The sequence below is a fragment of the Garra rufa genome, chromosome 17 (genome assembly GCF_049309525.1).
Source record: "Garra rufa chromosome 17, GarRuf1.0, whole genome shotgun sequence".
NCBI classification, from domain to species: domain Eukaryota; kingdom Metazoa; phylum Chordata; class Actinopteri; order Cypriniformes; family Cyprinidae; genus Garra; species Garra rufa.
In genome coordinates this window covers 10,424,365-10,443,828 of record NC_133377.1, presented here as the reverse complement: position 1 = coordinate 10,443,828, position 19,464 = coordinate 10,424,365, and the positions used below count along the sequence as shown (strand labels likewise).

General features: G+C 40.7%; 1 protein-coding gene across 1 annotated transcript; it reads left to right on the top strand.

The window, feature by feature from the left end:
* Nucleotides 1-4,645: 4,645 nt before the first annotated feature.
* On the top strand, nucleotides 4,646-14,855 carry LOC141290177 (asparagine synthetase [glutamine-hydrolyzing]-like). The gene is made up of 8 exons (XM_073822376.1): nucleotides 4,646-7,633; nucleotides 7,722-7,907; nucleotides 8,287-8,388; nucleotides 8,487-8,614; nucleotides 10,204-10,330; nucleotides 12,404-12,504; nucleotides 13,961-14,113; nucleotides 14,196-14,855. Exons 1-8 carry the CDS (start codon nucleotides 7,492-7,494, stop codon nucleotides 14,406-14,408), a joined length of 1,152 nt encoding a protein of 383 aa, XP_073678477.1. The 5' UTR covers nucleotides 4,646-7,491; the 3' UTR covers nucleotides 14,409-14,855.
* Nucleotides 14,856-19,464: the final 4,609 nt, after the last annotated feature.

Here is a 19,464-nt window from a genome sequence, read left to right as displayed (position 1 = left end):
GCTTCGTGTCGTGCTCTCTCGCCTTAAACGAATTGTAATAAATTTCATTACTCCACTTCTGATTTCTTTAGTAACAGAAAACCTCCCTGATTCTAAATAAACAACTTGAATTTATCTTTATTATTTTTCTTTGTGTTAACTTCCTTAATCCCAAGATAGATGTTAATTATAAAAACAACAACAGCCAAACAACTTATAACGTTTAATACTTATAAAGACTCAGTTTACTTGAAAAGAGACATGTCCATTGTGTAACTAAATCATCTACACAAAGCATTGTGCTTGAACCCCGACGATTGCCTCAAGACTGCATTGTTTCAGTTACTTTCTGTGTAGCTGCTTACAACAATTTGGGGACAGGAAATAATGAACAGGGAAAACAATAAAAAGCATGACTTACATAACATCTAGTGAGCAAACTCCATCCAAAAGCTCCATGATCCGTATTTTTATTTTATTTCTTCATTTGAACGGCTTGTGAAAGGTTTTTTTACAAGATAAATTTACTTTTATCTCGGAAAAGATATTGCGCGTATTTGACAGTCAAAAACGGTCCAATCACATGAGGCCAAAATATATAAAAATGATATTGATTGGCTAAGATCTAAAGTGGGTTTGTCACACCCCCGGACTTTCATGTTGGTTTCTCCCATTTTCCCCCGCAGTTCTGAGTGTTGTTGGTTTCTCCCTCATTGTCTCCACCTGGATGTGTAATCATTCTGTTTATTTAGTGTGTGTGTTTTCCCCTCAATGCTGTCGGTCTTTAATGTTACCACTCCGTGTTCCTGTGTCTGCCTGTTTCCCATTGGATTTATTAAATATTCGTCTTTTACTACGTCGTTGTTCGTGTGTTCCTGCCTGATCCTGTTGAGCATATTATTTTCATATTATGTCAGCGGTCTGAGTGGCCATACAAACAAGTAAAATGTTGTTTCTTTGTTGATTATATAACAACTTGGAAAAAAGAAAAGTGAAGTTTTATTTGAGACAAGGGCATATTAATTTAATAGGTGCAGACCTGTAGTGGAACTACCTTTACCCTGCGCTTACGCGCCCCGCACACAAACAAAAAACAGTTTGGTCATCCTCAAGCATAAGGTGGAGAAAAACCATGTGTTTAACGTCCAGTAGCTTCATGAGAAGTGAAAGAGGATCCCAGCAACAACCTGTGCAGCTCTGGACAAAATCCATACCTGAAGGGCAGGGATGTCCAAGTTGTAAAATCTGGCAAAGGTGGATGACGAAGACCAGCTGCCGCATACAGATATCTAATTAAAACTCAGCTGGACCGAGCCCAGGAGAAGGGCATTCCTCTGATGGAGTGGGCCCTCACTCTAATAGGACACTGCAAGCCCACTGATGCATAAGCCATGCAGGGCTTTGGCATCAACTATTCAGCAAGATAATCTCTGCTTTGTGACTGGCAGCACTTTAAATCGGCCTCCTAAGTATACAAATAGTTGAAAGTGGTTAGAGCTAAAGCCAAAAGGAAGGTGGTCTTAAGCAACAGGGGCTGTATGTTGGCTTACTGGAGTGGCTCAAAGTGAGGGCCTCATAGGGCCATAAGGACTATGGATAAGTCTCAAAGTGGCACAGTATGAGGACAAGTTGGATTCAGTCTCAGAGCTCCACCTCAGGAACTTAAAGACAAGGTCTTTAGATAGCTGCTATATATAGGTTTTTTTCACATATACATTCAAGATTAGAAAGGGTGCCCCCCTTATCCATCAGCTCTTTAAACAAAGAGCAAATCATTTGAAACATTTGGGAGTGTAGTCTCCATTCTTCTGGAGCAAAATTGCCCTTGGACAGTATGCCCGCTCCTTGTGAGAGTAGGTTGCACTGTGGCCATAGAAGAAGGCATTCCTTCTGAAGGTCAGTCCCTCTGGGACACCTGTCTGAAACAGGCAAGGGGCCTTCCAAGGGGCCACAGCTCTGATGCAGCAGTGTATCACCTTGAGGTAAAGACATCCCAGGCACCAAGCGTGGGACTACTCGCTGACTGGCAGACACAAGGATCACATCTGGATGTGAAAGTAAGCGCCTTTGAGATCCAATGATAAAAACCAGTCCCCCGGTGGACAAAGAGACAAAACGAAGCATTGAACATTTGATTCAAAACATTTAACAATAATTTTCAAAATTGACAAAAGAAAACTAAAATAAAAACTTGAGAAACATGCTATTTATATAGAAGACATGTTGGAGTGCTACTTGCTGAAAGGACCTTGTGAAGTAATCCCAGAAGGTGCTCTTTGGGTTTGAAGCAAGTATAACAAAAAAGAATTCAAGGCAAATCAAGTTTTCATTTTTTTTTTCTCAAGTGCTCTTATTTGAGACATAAAAGCATACCCGATTGCCGATTTCAATCTCCTGCTCTTCCGTCACTTGCATATCTGTGAGGATGTTTCCTGTGAAAAAATATGGTAATTTGTAGTCTGCTGGACAGAGAAAAGCGAAAGAGAGAAAAAGATACCGTTCAACAGCAAAATTTTCCAAGCACTGCCATTTTAGTATTAAAGGAAAATCCAACTGGTAAATAAGGAAAAGCAAATATTAATATATCATCAAATTGAATCAAGTCTTAATTATCTTTTTATACAACTTACAGCTGTGAAATCAAAGGGCATCTCAAGGACCATGTACAGAGCAATTTAATACAGAGGTCAAGGAAAGCACTTTTGTTTATTCATTGTAATGAAAACGATATATATAAATTTTCTTCTTTTTACCTCACCATCAACATGAAGATCCAACAGTCAATAGAGAGTTATTCTTGGAAAGAATTTGGCAACACATTTGTATAGCTTTGTTTTATGAAAGCCTTATAATCTCACCTTGTTTTTGATCAGCTACCTCATCTATCTATCGTCTGATTAAATCGATAATTCGATATAATAAAATGCTAATTTGACACCAACATAGATGATCCGAACACTACGTGGCGCTATGCTTAATAAAATAACTTTTTCTACGTCGGGGTTGACGCTGCTGGGCTGGCCATACTGTCTGAGACAGCAATGGGTATCTCGTTTCATCAGCCGAGCTTCTCTGAGGAAGATCTGATAGGGCTACCTCTCCCCTATTTCAACCAAAATAAAGCAAATCAAGCATCTATTACAGGTATTGCTAGTTATGTGTGATATCAGTTTGCTTTTTAATATTTATATATCTCATTTGTGATTAGAACATTCCTTAGCAGGTTATTTGTCCAAATGTCAAATTCCTGTCATATGTTTTCCAGCTGTAATAAGTGGACTTAAATGCAATAACCAGGGGTGCCGCTAAGGGGGGGTAAGTAGGACGATTCTAAGGGCCCATGCCCTTTAGGGGCCCCCAGAGATCTGCTTTGGTGTGGTAGGGGGGGCCCAAACTCATATTTTGTCATAGGGCCCAAAATTGCGAGTGGCGCCCCTGGCAATAACTGAACAGCTTAACATATATTACTCATATACTGCAGTACGACATATATATATATATATATATATATATATATATATATATATATTTTTTTTTTTTTTTTTTTCACAAATTTTGTTTTCATGTTATTGTGCTGGTACACGTTTAGGACTACCGTGGACAGCTAAATCACAAAGTTTTTGATATTCTTCATATTCTGTGCGGTGGTTGCCCAGATAGCATAATGACTCCGCAAAACGGGTCCGTATCAGCGTCCACTTGCACGGCTCGATGGATGCGGAATAAATAAGGATTAGGACCAGACAGACCCCACCTGTATCCGCTAATAAAGTGGACGGGTCTGATCGGGTCCCCTTGATGGAGTAGCTCATCCGTCCGAGATTCCGTTGATGGAGTAGAGTCCTTGGGAAAGGCTGAGAGTTCATATACGGCCTCTGTGGCCGAGACAGGACAGGAGTCTCATAGCCATGGAGGAAGCCCCGGTAGACGAGGCTGCCTCCAGAGGTTCTGCAGCGTGAGCCACCACCTCTGGAGACTCGGTGGTGGTGCAACTCCCATGATGGGAAATGTCGTGGACAGGGGAATCAGTTTGTGGGTAGGAAGCCTGAGGTGAGTTGGCTCTGGCCGAACAGATGCGACATGACCTGGTTCTAGGAGACCAGTTGTGACGTGATAGGACTCTTTGGGCGGTCAACCGACTCTGGACAGTCAGCGGTGACTAGGCGAGACTCTGGGCGGTCAGCCATGATGTGGCAAGACTCTGGGCGGTCAGACGAGACGTGACTTGGCTCTGGACGCTCGGACGAGACATAACTTGGCTCTGGATGCTCGGACAAGATGTGACTTGGCTCTGGAGGAAATGCTGTGACCTTACTTGACTTTGAAGGAACAGCCGTGACTTGACTTGACTATGAAGGAACAGCCGTGACTTGACCTGACTTTGAAGGATGTGAAGCTGTGTCTTGTCTTGACTCAGCAAGTGCTGCTGTGTCTTGACTTGACTCAGGAAGTGCTGCTGTGTCTTGACTTGACTCAGGAAGTGCTGCTGTGTCTTGTCTTGACTCAGCAAGTGCTGCTGTGTCTTGACTTGACTCAGGAAGTGCTGTTGTGTCTTGACCTGACTCAGGAAGTGTCACTGTGTCTTGACTTTTCTCTAGAGGAACATCTGCCACTGGACTTGACCTTGGAGGAACAGCTGTTACTTGACTCAGGAACCGCAGCTGTGACGTGATGCTAGCGGGCGCTGGCTTGGCAGACGTGACGCTAGCGGGCGCTGTTTTGGCAGACGTGATGTTAGCGGGTGCTGGCTTGGCAGATGTGGGTTTAGGGAGACCAGCTGTTCGAGCTGACAGCAGCAGTGGATCCCCTAAACTGGATGCGAACCTCAGATAACTGGAAACGGACGTGTCGTGATGAAGTGAAGATGTAGCCGCTACTTTGTGTGCGTTCACTGGTGCGGCCGTCATTTTGTGTATGGGGTCTGGCGCGGATGCCATTTCGTGAACGGGTTGCGCGTATGGCATAATGTTCAAGAGAGGTGTATGTCCCGCTGCCATCATTGCCGCGATGTCGCGTACCTCCTCTGTGACACCCACAGTAAACAACGAGCCTACACACACTAAAGCATAATCTATAAATTTAATGTGATGAGCACGGACCCTCTCAAACGAGCTCAGATTTAAGCGGCTGATTCACGCCCTTGCAGAAAAAGTCTATTAATATACAGTCTGGTAGATCAGAAAAATAAGCAATGTCCAAATACTCCTGTATATAGCCCTCGAGTGATCGTGTACCCTGCTCGAGGGCTAACAACTGTCTTGCAGTGTCCATACCTGACCAGTGTCCGGGTGAAAAACTGCTGGATCCTGTTGTGACGGAGTATTCTGTAATGGAAAGACAGGAGTGCGGATCCATTCGCAAGCTATTGGTATTTAGCACAGACGTGGTCAAACAGGCAGAGGGTCAGGCAACAGTAAACAGATACAACGGGAGCAAAACACAAGAGTAATCCTAGACAGGCGAGGGTCGAAAACAGCGATGAATGTAATCCAATGGGGCGAGACAAAAGAGTAATCCAAAAGGGCAGGCAGTAGATTGAGAACCAGACAGGGCAATAAGAACACGGAAACACAAAACAGAACTAGAAAAACAAGGGAACACTTTGTACGGCTGCTACGCAAAACCAATACTCCACAGTGAGTGACTGTAGTGACCTGGTATTTATAGAGTTGCTGATTGGATGTGGGTGAAAGTGCAAACCGTGCAATGGCACATGGCATATGGAGTCCAGGGTGATGTTTAACAGTCAGTGAGATGTAACAGTCAATGAAATGCACAGACAACCTCTGGTAGTGAGCGGACAGAAGGACAAGGGCCGGGTTTGTAGCAACTGGGAGCTTTGTGGCTGTCCCATTGACTGCCAAGTAAATAACACTGTCAAGGCCCAGAAAAGTATGAAAGACAATGTCAAAATAGTCCATCTGCCATCAGTGGTTCAACCATAATTTTATGAAGCTACAAGAATACTTTTATCTACGCAAAGAAAACAAAAATAACAATTTTGTTTTAATTTAATTAAGCTCCCAGTTTTCATCCAAAATATCTTAAATTGTGTTCCGAAGAGGCACAAAGCTTTTTGTAACGACATGGGGGTAAGTGATTAATGACAAAATTTTCATTTTGGGGTGGAGTAACCCTTTAAATGATGAAATCATAGAATACTATTAGTACTTCCATGGCACATACATCTAAAACCATGGGTACTGAGAGGCCTTAAATTCATGTGTGGAAACATTTGGACATGATTACTTTGGTAATAGAATTTGTTAATACATTCTATGTTCTTATTTATCTGCAGTGTCAGTATGTGTGGTATATGGGCCTTGTTTGGTAGTGATGAGTGCCTTGCAGTTCAGTGCACTAATGCCATGAAAATCGCTCATCGTGGTCCAGATGCTTTCCGCTTTGAGACTGTCAACGGTTTTACCAACTGCTGTTTCTGGGTTCACCACCTCGCTATCGTGGACCAACTGTACGGCATGCAGCCGCTGCGAGTCAAGAAGTTCCCGATTTTCATTTATGTTACAGTGGTGAGATCTACAACCACATAAAGGTAGGTAGCTGAACATCTTATTATTTTAACACCATTTTTTATTCTGTTTATAAATGTTTCTTCTATTTATGTGCCTGATATTACATAATGAAAATTGTAGTAATGTAATAATTACATTTTCTTTAGACAATATAAAGTACTTTTTAATGCATTTTAAATAACTTTTGACCTAACTCATATTGATTTGATTAGAATTATATTGTACCATAAAAAAAAGAAAGAAAATGTATTCCATTCTTTATCAGCAAATGTTTGGGAATCCCTAACGTAATGTGAAGAAACCAGAGGGGGTTCATAAATAATTGAAAAGTTAATGATCAATTAAATTTTGTATTTGAAAACTTAATTCATCCAGATTACATGTTATCAGTTACTACCCAGCACTAATATCTATGTCTTCCTTCATGGTTTACCATAACATCTGTTGACCTATCTTATTCTTACAGCTGAAAAATCACTTTGGGTTTGAGTATCAGACTAAAGTCAACGGCGAGATTCTTCTCCACCTGTATGATCGCTTTGGAATCGAGAAGATGGCCTCCATGCTCCATGCATATATGTTCAAAGATAGTAGGACAGCCTCTTGAAAAGCTATATGAACTTTCTGATCATAATAACCTCTTAAGGCTGGCTATGAATATTGTCTCAAATCCTAGTCATGTGTTGTATAATGAATTTGTTCTTTTGCCATCTAAGCGCAGATACAAGGTTTCAAGATTTATTCGAGTGAAATTAAAACATTCTTTTGTACACCAGGCTGTCCTAGAGCTAAATAAGATCCATGTAAAATGAAAGCTCCAGTGTTTTTTTTTGTTTTTTTTTTTTCTTTCTTGATTATATTGAATGTTTTTTGTAAATTGTGTTTTGTCTGTTTGTAAAGAGTGTCAACATACTGTTACGCAAGAAAAATTTCAGATTCGTCTGACAATAAAAAGTTATATCATATTATATCATATATCATGCTGGATGGCATATTTGCCTTCATCTTGTTGGACACGGCTAACATGAGGGATTTCATAGGCAGGGACACGTACGGCGTGGGACCACTGTTCAAACTGATCACTGACGACGGCTTTCTGGCTGTCTGTTCTGAGGGCAAAGGTATAATGAACAGAGTTTTTGCACACTTTGCATATTACAGCATATTTTTTAGCAGCATTATGTTTCAACTTTGATTGAATCTGCACAGGTTTTCTAGAAATCAAAACCTCCATGTCCACTCCTGCAAAGATCACTCCTTTCCCACCAGGACACTTTGAGGTGTTTGATTTGAAGCTCACTGGAAAAGTGCAGTCTCTTCAGATGGATCGCTTCCACTGCTGCACAGAAGAACTCAAACACGCCAGCTTTAACAACCTTGAAGGTCTTGGCACAGGTAGATGTTGTCAGTATTTTGTCCTGTCCTGTTCTGTTTTCCTAGTGTTTTTCCCCCTATCTTTCCTTATGATAATGGTTTAGTCCTGTGTTCCCCCCTTTTGGTTTTGTATTAGTTGGTTCAGTCTTGCCCATAATTGTATTTCCCCCTCGTCATCTCGTTATCTTGTTTGTAACCACGCCTTGTTTTCTATGTATTTAAGTCTGTGTCTAATCACACCCCAGTGTCCGTCGTTGATGTTACATGTTCTTGTTTAATGCTCTTGTTTAATGACAGATGTCACATTCAGCAGCATAATAGAAGTTTATATTGCTTTGTTTTGTTTTAAGCAGTCTGATAACTTTGTATAACAAACAAAAAAATTCATACTTTTCATCAGGCTTTGAATTGGAGACTGTCAAGAGCAACATTAGGATCCTGTTTGAAGATGCAGTTAAGAAACGCTTGATGGCTCATAGAAGAATCGGTTGCCTCCTCTCAGGTGCCTGTGCTCATTTAGTTATTTGCTTTGATTTAGTGGGTTAGTTACTATAATTTATTTTCTTACATTCAGCCTGTCCATGGTGGTTTTATTTCCAGGTGGTCTCGATTCGAGTCTGGTAGCTGCTACACTTGTGAAACTGGCCAAAGAAGAGCAGCTCCAGTATTGCATTCAGATGTTTTCCATCGGTGCAGAAGACAGTCCAGATGCTGTTGCTGCTCGCAAGGTCAGACACTTTATACATGTAGCTTGTCAAATGCACTTTACAGCTCAATAGCCTAAACACTGGAAGCGTGTTTCATGAATACTGGAAACATTAAAGCATTCAAGGCATTATCCCAGGTATTTTTGTGAGATTAGGTGTTTAATTTAAACAATGATGTTGTATCCACCATTTAAAATCAATAAGATTTTTATATTTTTGGGATAATATTTTGCACTGATTTTCAATCCAATTAAGTAAAAATATTTTTTGTTAACATATTTTAGTTGCCAGATACATTTAATTGTCTCACATTTTGTTACGCATGACTCTCTATCACAAAGACTGTACTGCTCCTTAAGATTGTGACATTGAAGATGAATGTTTATTGTTAGAAAATTACAAAATTATGCACATCTGGGGCCACTTGCATTAACATAACTATATTGAGACTGTGTCCAAAAAGGGTCATTGGATGCCCATTTTCCACAAGTTGGAATGATTCTTTTGGGTCTTAATAAAAAGTCTATAACATACTTTAGTTAAAAAATAATCAATAGTACTGTAAAACAACACCCTTTTACCTTGTAAAAATCAGCTCTGCAAAAAATTAACCTATTCTGTTGGATGTTTCTTTAAATGCAAATGAGCTCTGCTCCCCTTTCTTCTCTCTGTGGAGTGAGGAGCCATGCTCTGAGAGACTGTTTACTTTAGCTGCGAAACTTGCTAACTAGCACGTTATTAGGAAAGGTGATTGCAAAGATTCATAAAACACAAACATAGACACATTTATGTAGATCAGGAGGCGCATTTCCTTCACAAACAAAAGCCATCCACTGTGTCTTCAGCGGCTCAGATGTCGGAAGTAAATGACGACTACTATGTTTATTATTACATCCAACAACAAAACAACTCAATCACTTAGGAACCATTCTTGTCTATGTCCCTTTTCCGGCATTATAACAATGGCGATCGGACTGTTACAGCTCATCAAGGCGGGTCTCAAGGTAAGATGCCAGTGTCAATAAATCTATCATGGGAATCTATCAACCAACTGCCATTATATGACCAACAGGCTGCAACGGTTTGAGTTAAAAATCTTTGTTTGTGTTCTACTGAAGAAACAAAGTCACCTACATCTTGGATGCCATGGGGGTAAGCAGATAAACATCAAATTTTAATTTTTGGGAAGGTCCTCAGGGGAGCTTTGCTGTTTTTTTTGGAGTGGGTGCTGGTGAGCAATTATTCACCACTCACCGTCTTCGATGCTAACAAGGGATTTGCCAGCCCCACTTTCAGTCCAAAACCCAGCTAGCCTTTACCTAGCAAAACGAAGCTAAAGCCTGAGCCCACCACAGGGGTATATATATCACAATCATGTAATGCAAAATCATGATCCACAATCTGAATCGTGAACTTCCTAATTTTTATATGTACTTTTGAGAATATCCAGACTGGAACAAAACTATGATTTATGACCTATGCACAGTAAAAAAAAAAAAAAAAACACTGTATTGCATTAAACATTCAGTTTTGGTTCAAAATGGTCATTAAAATATGGTCATGATATATCAGATCACCAATGCCTAATTTTACCTACTGTTGTGTGGCAGGTGGCAGCCCACATTAAAAGTGAACACCATGAGGTGAACTTCACACCTGAGGAAGCAATCCGTGTGCTGGAGGATGTCATCTTTCACTTGGAGAGTTATGACATCACCACTGTGTGTGCCTCCGTCGGTGAGTACAAGTTCATTTTATTTATTTATTTTTCTATGTGGTATTAGTTTATTTTGTTTATCTGTTTTTCCCTCTTATTCACTGTTATATAGTTTAAGATTGCTATTATATTCTGTGTATCTGGATTTATATTTCTATATTTTTGTAATGTTCAATTATTCTTATTTAATTAAAAAAAAAGAGCTCAAGTTCATTCGTTTTTTTTGGTTAAGTCAAATTTTAAGCATGAACATGCATCTCCTTACTTTAGCCTAATTCGCCATATTCGGGTTCAGTGGCATTGTTTACGTTCAGTGCTGCCAATATGGCCGAGTGATGACGCTTTGTAAAAACATAGTGAATATCCACAATGGTGCAGTGACAGCCACGATGAGGAGCCCTGCTGCTGCCCACCCACGTAGTGATGATAATTCTGCAAATACCTCCAAATGCAGGTTACAAACCGAAATGGTGACCATGAGGCAAAAAGTTAGGACTGTAGCTTTAAACAAATCATACTGAAGGATGTGGAAGAGTTGGCTGGTTCCTACAGCTACTCAGTTTCTAAAATGTGAAACTTGCTTCTCCTTTGCATTAAATGTGCCATAGAATGCATTGATACAATATTTTAAATTGTTCTCTGATATCTACATAGAAGGTATATGGCATAGGAAATGGCAAAAATTCTCCAGAAACGGTTTTACAGGTCCATTTACAACCCTAGGATTTGTCCCTAGATTGTTATTGTTATTACCTTATTTGGAAGGTTCATGAATAATAACGATGAGCTCTGCTCTGATTGGCTGTTTCACAGAGCGGCTCATTTCAGTAGCTCGCACATGGAGGAAAATATATATTTAATTAAGGAGCTTGAGCCACTATTAATATGTGGGTCATTGAAACTACTTTTACTTTTGTGAACGCATGTGCTCTGTGTAACGTTATACTACAGCGACAGTACTTACCACATATTTTACAAGTTTAGATGCTTGTTAGTGATGCTCAGGATCTGTAAATCATTCGCCATCTTCCGTGCAGTCAACTCTCCGTTTATGTGGTAAGTGAAATCTTAGGTACTGCAATGTAACAGGCTACTGCTAGCAATAAGCTATCCATATCCCTTCAGTGGCTGGCTTTATTTTATTAGATTGCCTTATTTGTTTTCCTTGCCTTTCTACAGACACCAACCCATCCCTGCACTTCACATCTCCTGCACAACCTGGAACATAACATTTATTCCAGTGATCTGCCATTTTCACTGTTGTCCTCGCTTTGTTTTGTTTTTTCACAATAGCCTAGCTGCAGAACTTCTGATGATTCGGCTATGCAAATGGTGGGGGCATAACTATTACTGATATCGGGACTATTACGTAATAGTCACTGTTATGTTAGGATTAGCCTATTTTTCAGTGGTCTTTTGCAAACACCAGATTTATATAAGAAGGAGAAAACGATGGTGTTTGAGACTCACGGTTTGTCATGTCCATGTACAGAACCGTTATTATTCAACTATGCCAAGGTAAATACAGTTTTCCATTCTATGGCACTTTTAAGACATTAGTAGAAATTCATTTCCACTTAACATTTGTGAAGTGTTGATGATAAAACTGTCCTGCTGTCACTGTGCCCATTGACCTTAGCCCGCTGCGTCTAGGTTTTAGTTGGCCACCATTTCTCTGCTCATGTGACCACATGAATTTTCTGGATTAGAGACAATGGTGGTCTGGTGGGTTGGCAGGACAAAAGGTTCAGCATTGCTCAAGGTGTTCTTTCCCTTTGCCTCTGTAATAAAGGCTGTTTCTAAATGCCTGAAAAAGCAACTTTTTTATAATTATTATGTGTATTTATTTTTATTTTTTTGTTTATATTCGGCAAGAAAAATCCTTAAAGTAATGGCAGACCTCTCATCAACAGCCAGCTGCCTGATTTTGGCATCATTCATATTTGTAGCACAAACAGTGCAGGATGAGTTAAATGCAGAAGCTTAATACTTGGGCTTTGCCATGTGTCAATTGTGAGCAAACAGTAACAGTGACTGAACTTTACCACTAGATGGCAGCAGGAAGGTTCAGGGATCTCTGTTTGTGTTTGCAGAAATGTACTTGATATCAAAGTACATCCGTGAGAAGACAGACAGCGTTGTGCTTTTCTCAGGTGAAGGATTGGATGAGCTGACACAAGGATACTTTCATAAGGTACATGTTATTGTATAATCAACCTGTCTTATATTTACAGTAGCTCCAACAGGTATTTTTACACTTAGCCACTTTACACAGTACTACAAGTGCACATTCAATACAATTAAGCCTACTTCTTTTTCACAAGTGACAACTTTAATGTTCAAATCATTTTTCTGTTCAGTAAGAGAGCCATTACTTCATGTATTGTTGTAATGTATTTTATCCCTGTTATGATTTACCTCTCTCTGCCTGAAGAGATGAGAGTGCCTAAGGTGGGTTTTCCTAGCTCCTATTTGTTCTCATGTCAGTTCTTACTGCAGCTACTTTTTCCAATCCCAACTGAATATTTAGGTATTTGACAAACTCCTTACCTTTAACCTTGGAAAGCCTGACATGCAAGATAAAAAATACAGTTAGAAAAAATCTAGTTTTTGTGCTGATTTTTACTGGCATTTGGTGCTTTAAACCATTTGAATCCTTTTAAAGCAACACTAAGTAACTTTTCCCTCAACGCTCCCTCTACAGGTTGGAAGCGGAATTGTCAACACAAAAGAGATGTTTTTACCTTAAAATAATGTTTCCGAACTCGTGTCAGTGGTTCATCAACTCATAACAGGGTGAAACGGCACTTTCGTATTCGCTTTGCGACCCTCTATCGGCCATAACAGCACTATGTAAGTTTGGGTCGTCGGGTCGCGGTTTTGTAGTTCAAATGAGACTACAAATGCGACTTGCTTTACGGCAGGCTTCTGGTGAAAAAAACAGCTAAAACCAGCCTAGGCTGGTTGGCTGGTTTTAGCTGGTCAACCAGCCTGGTTTTAGCTGGTCATAGCTGGGAGGCAGGCTGGTTTTAGAGGGGTTTTGGCCATTTTTCCTTTAGCTGGTGGTTTCCCAGCCTGACCAGCTAAGACCAGCCTGACCAGCCTGGCCAGGCTGGGAGACCAGCTAAAACCAGCCATTTCCAGCTTAAACCAGCTAAGACCAGCCAACCAGCCTAGGCTGGTTTTAGCTGGTTTTTTCAGCAGAATTAATTTTATAAAGTCATACAACATACTCTACTTTGTCACTGGACATCGTTATTTCCAAAGCCGGTCCTGGATAGCCTTCAAACAAATAACGTGCATGTGACGCGACGGTAGGCTAAATTATTTACGACAGCGGTAATGGACAATTCCGCTTCCAACCTGTAGAGGGAGCGTTGAGGGAAAAGTTACTTAGTGTTGCTTTAACTGTCTAGCAGATGGCTCCACAGCTCTGTCTGGAGCAATCTATCTATGAAATAAATATATTAGAAAATGTAACTTTTTGCAGTTGATTTAGGTATTTTGTGGTTTCAAAAACATTTTAAAATGTGTGTATCAAACATGATACAGTTGGCTTTATAGGGTCAATATAAGCAATAGTTTTTGATACTGAATTTTTTATTAGTGGTTTTTGTAACAAGATTGAATTACTTGTTTGATGGGAGCAGGATGGTGTGGAGAAGCATCTCTTGAGGGAGTCGTTTAAAGATTTAAATCTCATCCCAGATGAGATTCTCTGGAGGAAGGAGGCCTTCAGTGATGGTATGACATCTCAGAAGAAACCCTGGTACATCAGCCTGCAGGAGCACATTGAGTCTGAGGTACTTTACATGCACATGACACAGAGCGCTTTACACCACCTTCCTTGTCATCTCATCCTTATATTTGTCTTTTCTCTTTCAGGTTAATGACTCTCAGTTGGAGAATGCCAGTAAGCTGTTCCCTTTCAATCCTCCCACAACCAAAGTTGGCTTCTTCATAATAAGGCAGATCTTTGAGAAGTATTACCCCGGCCGCTCCGAGTGGACGCCACATTACTGGATGCCCCGCTGGATCAAGGCCACTGACCCCTCAGCCAGAACCCTGTCCATCTACAAGCCTGATAAAGACCAGTAATCCCATCAATCTTCATCCCTGGCCAAGACCATACATTCACAACAGCATACATACCTGCCAGTTCAACAATGTCATCATATATTTTTTGCCTCCCCATTCTCTGTTCAGGTTTTAAGTATCTTTGAGGTTGATGGGTTTAGTCTTTCCTAAGGCTTGAGTTTGTTTTAGGACAGATCTTTAAAGGTCAGAGTGATACTGTATCTTCAGCTCAATAGATTTCAAAGTATAACAATGGAGGCCTTGTCTGCTCTTTAGGCCTTTAAGTTGCCTTGTTTACTCCATGTTTTTTTTCTTTTTATGGAGCTTGAATCTGTAAACAAACCACAACAGAACTGGGTTAGCATAGCTTGTTGGTTAAAAAAATCTCTTAAAATTGCACAGAAACATTGTTTCTTCTACACTCATTTTGTTACTGTAGTAAAACAATGATAGCTTTATATTAATAAAACAAAAAGGTCAAGTTAAAGATATTGGTTGTTTCTTATGTTGTTTGAAGGAGATTCCACATTTATTTATGATTTTACATTAGTAACAAGCAATATACTACCCTGGAAATCCAGAGGTCTCGCAAGAGCACAGTTTAAATTTTCTCTGCAAGACACTCTGGCATCGAGCAATGTTGCACGTTACTGCATTACGTAAGCAGTTCTGGGAACCAATCAAATCGGTGTATCTGATGTAGGCGGGCCAGAGGCGAGCGAAGCTGATGACGACAGCGCTGCGATGTCCGGAATGAAGATGGCTATAGATAAACACGAGTTGTTTGAAACGGCTTTGGCCGCTACAATGAACGAGTTAGACTTGGCTTTTCATATAAAAGAGGAACAGAAAACCGCGCTCGAATCGTTCCTTTGCAAGAAGGACGTTTTTGCTGTTTTGCCGACTGGATACGGCAAGAGTTTATTCTATCAGTTAGCGTGTGTCACAGTGTATTGTTGTGATTGGTCGTAGCGTTATCCAATTGCGTGCAGTGAGAGTTTCAAATGCATGCTTGGTGCCGCCCCTCGAGTTAGGCTCTTTTCATTGCTCGATGCCAAACCCTTAATCTTAATATATTAGGGTCTGGATTTTTTTCCAGGCTAGCAATATACAGTACTACCATTCAAACAGTGTGGGTCAGTATGATTTTATTTATTTATTTTTTAATGATTTTTATTTTATTTTATACTTTTATATTTACATAAACTTATAACTTATACATTGACATTAATGAGCAATTTACAAATCAACACATCATTTGCATTTCCATATCAAAAATAAAGCCAAAACGGTAATATACAATTTAAAATGTTTTTGTTTGTAATATATTGTAAAATGTACTTTTTTTCCCCCATGTGATCAAAGCTGAATTTTCAGCATCATTACTCCAGTCTTCAGTGTCACATAATCCTTAGGAATCATTTAGATATTTTGATTCGCTGCTCAGGAAACGTTTATTGTTATTATCAATTTTGAAAACAGTTGTGCTGCTTTATATTTTTGGATTGTTTGACAAATAGAATGTTCAAAAGAGCAGCATTTATTTGGAAACTGGAAAGACTGGAAACTAAAAGGTTATAGGGTCAAACTTTTAAGTCCATGAACTGTTACCACTGTGTTCTTAAGCTATGCAGGGTACTTCTGTAGGACTGGCACTTTAATGACTATATTTCTATGTGTAATGATATTAGTAATTGGATGCAGGGGCGGACTGGGACAAAAATTCAGCCCTGGCACTGTAGCAACACCAGCCCACATTACCACACTGACACAGCCCCACCCACCGACACGCACATTCACTACTTATATTGGTGTACAGATGGTGAAATAATACAAGCAGTACCATATATAATTGTCACGAATTGAGTCGTCCTGTCATCATAAACTCTTGCACTACACATCATGGACTTGGTTATCCGATGTTCTTCGTGAGCATCGTTCCAAACTTAGGGCAGCTGAGAGAAAATGGCACAAATCTAAGGATCCATCCGACCTCAGTATGTATCGGTCTATGCTCTCATCTTTCGCTACCCAAGTACATACAGCCAAATCTTCATACTTCCACAACAGGATCAACAATTCCCCGGACGCACGCAACCTTTTCAAAACATTTAATACACTGCTTTGTCCCCCTCCACCACCTCCCACAACTTCTATAACAGCTGATGATTTCGCCACATTTTTTACAGACAAAACTACATCGATCAATAATAAGTTCTCAGCTCCACACATACAGGAACTAAAATTGACCACAATCACGGCTGGAACCCCCCACTTCTCCTTCTGTCCTTGCTCGGAGGCAGAAGTAACCAAACTTTTCCTCTCCAGCCATCCGACGACATGTCCTTTAGATCCTATCCCCTCACACCTTCTCCAAGCAATCTCCCCTACAATCCTACCGGCGCTCACACACATCATCAACACATCTCTTCTCACAGGCACTTTTCCCACTACATTTAAGCAGGCCCGGGTAACCCCACTGCTCAAAAAACCTACACTTAACTCCTCACTCATAGACAACTACAGACCTGTCTCCCTCCTTCCATTCATAGCAAAAACACTGGAACGGGCTGTTTTCAACCAGCTATCCTTATTCCTCTCACAGAACAATCTACTGGACTCTAACCAATCAGGGTTCAGAAGCGGCCATTCAACTGAGACTGCGCTACTGTCTGTCACTGAAGCCTTGCGGACGGCAAAAGCTGAGTCCAAATCATCGGTACTCATCTTGCTGGACCTATCTGCAGCTTTTGACACTGTGAATCACCAGATCCTCCTGTCCACCCTCTCAATGCTGGGTATTACAGGGACTTCACTTCGCTGGTTCAAATCCTACCTCTCTGGTAGGTCTTTCAGAGTGGCCTGGGGAGGCGAGGTATCCAAAACTCATCAACTGGTCACTGGGGTTCCTCAGGGTTCAGTTCTTGGACCTCTCCTCTTCTCCATATACACTACATCTCTGGGCCCCATCATACAGGCACATGGCTTCTCCTACCATTGCTATGCTGATGACACACAGCTCTATCTTTCTTTCAAACCAGACGATCCATCGGTAGCTGCACGGATCTCAGGTTGCCTAGCGGATATCTCTGCATGGATGAAGGAACACCATCTACAGCTCAATCTAGCAAAGACGGAACTCCTTATCTTTCCTGCCACTCCATCTCTACAGCATGACTTCTCCATCCAGTTAGGTTCATCAACAATTACCCCATCAACTTCAGCCAGAAATCTGGGTGTTATCTTTGACAACCAACTGACTTTTAAAGACCACATAGCTAAGACCGCTCGATCTTGCAGGTTTGCATTGTACAACATCAGAAAGATCAGGCCCTTCCTAACAGAGCATGCTACACAACTCCTCGTCCAGGCCCTGGTCATTTCCAGGCTGGACTACTGCAATGCTCTTTTAGCTGGTCTTCCAGCATGTACAATCAAGCCTCTACAAATGATTCAGAATGCAGCAGCACGACTGGTCTTCAACGAGCCCAAAAAGGCCCATGTTACACCTCTCTTCATATCCCTGCACTGGCTACCGGTTACAGCACGCATCAAATTCAAGACACTGATGCTGGCCTATAGGACAGCCACCGGATCATCACCTGCCTACCTCCATTCACTACTACACATCTACACTCCTTCCAGAAGACTGAGATCCTCTAGTGAAAGACGCCTCATTGTACCACCACAGAGAGGCATGAAATCACTGTCCAGAACATTCTCGTTCAACGTTCCTGCCTGGTGGAATGATCTTCCCACCCCTATCCGGAATGCAGACTCCTTAACAGCTTTCAAACGACTGCTGAAAACCCATCTTTTTCGACACTATCTGACTCAATAAAAAAAAAAAAAAAAAAAAAAAATATCCTCCCTTCTAGCCTGTTTTTCCTCTCTTTCTTGATCTTCTCCTTCTAGCCTGCACTCTTCTAACAACGCCTGATATATGGTATTTTTGAACACTTCCTATGTTGATCTGCCTCCTTAGGATGAATCACTTGTTGTATTCCCAATTGTAAGTCGCTTTGGATAAAAGCGTCGGCTAAATGAATAAATGTAAATGTAAATGTAAATGTGACTTCATTCCCCACAAGCCACTGCACTAATTACTGCATTCACCTGCTCCTTGTTTCTCACTGCACTGATTACCGCTCACACCTGCACCTCATTTCTAGGACTGCTAAATCCACTCACACACTCAGCTTCTTCGCGAAGTCTTGTATTGTCCCGGCTGCAGTTCTGAGCGTTTCTTCCCGTGTTTTGATTCCTGGACTCCTTCCCGTGTTTGATTCTTGCTGCCTGCCCCGACCTTTCTGCCCGTGTTTGACTACGATTTTTGCCTGCCCCTTTGAGTTTGTTTGCCTCTACATTAAATGCTGCATATGGATCCGCTCGCCTCTGACCGTCCTTGTGACAATAATAGATATTTAAACATTTAATGTATGTAACTGGAACAAAAACAACCTATTTATAACACATTTTATACATACAGTAAAAACTAAATAAAAAAATAATCTGTGAATCTTGTAGAGTCCGTGTGCTGTCTGTTTATGCTGTTTTTCTGCTATTACTTATGATAGGAGTAACCTGTGAATGTGTATCACACACTCACACACACACACACACACACACACACACATGTTGTGTTTACATATTTTATGGGTACATTCCATAGGCGTAATGGTTTTTATACTGTACAAACCGTACTTTCTATCGCCCTACACCTACCCTACACCTAAACCTAGCCCTCACAGGAGATTGTGCACACTTTTTCTTTCTTTAAAAAAACTCATTGTGCATGATTTATAAGCCTGTTTGCTCATGGGGACCTAAGAAATTACAATTATTGTCATGTGTTCACCTCTACTTTAGAGTTAATTACAAACCCAAAGTACATTGTGTAACTGTTTTGTTTTCCCTATCTCTACCACACTCCTCCCTGTCTCTGCTAGGCCTACCGTATAGCATCCTTTCTCACAGCACTGATATTGGCAGAGCACTTATTCCAGCAATATCCTAGTTAATAAACACAGTATAGGATGTAAAGATTGCAGTAATAAAAGTAGCACAAAAAGGAATA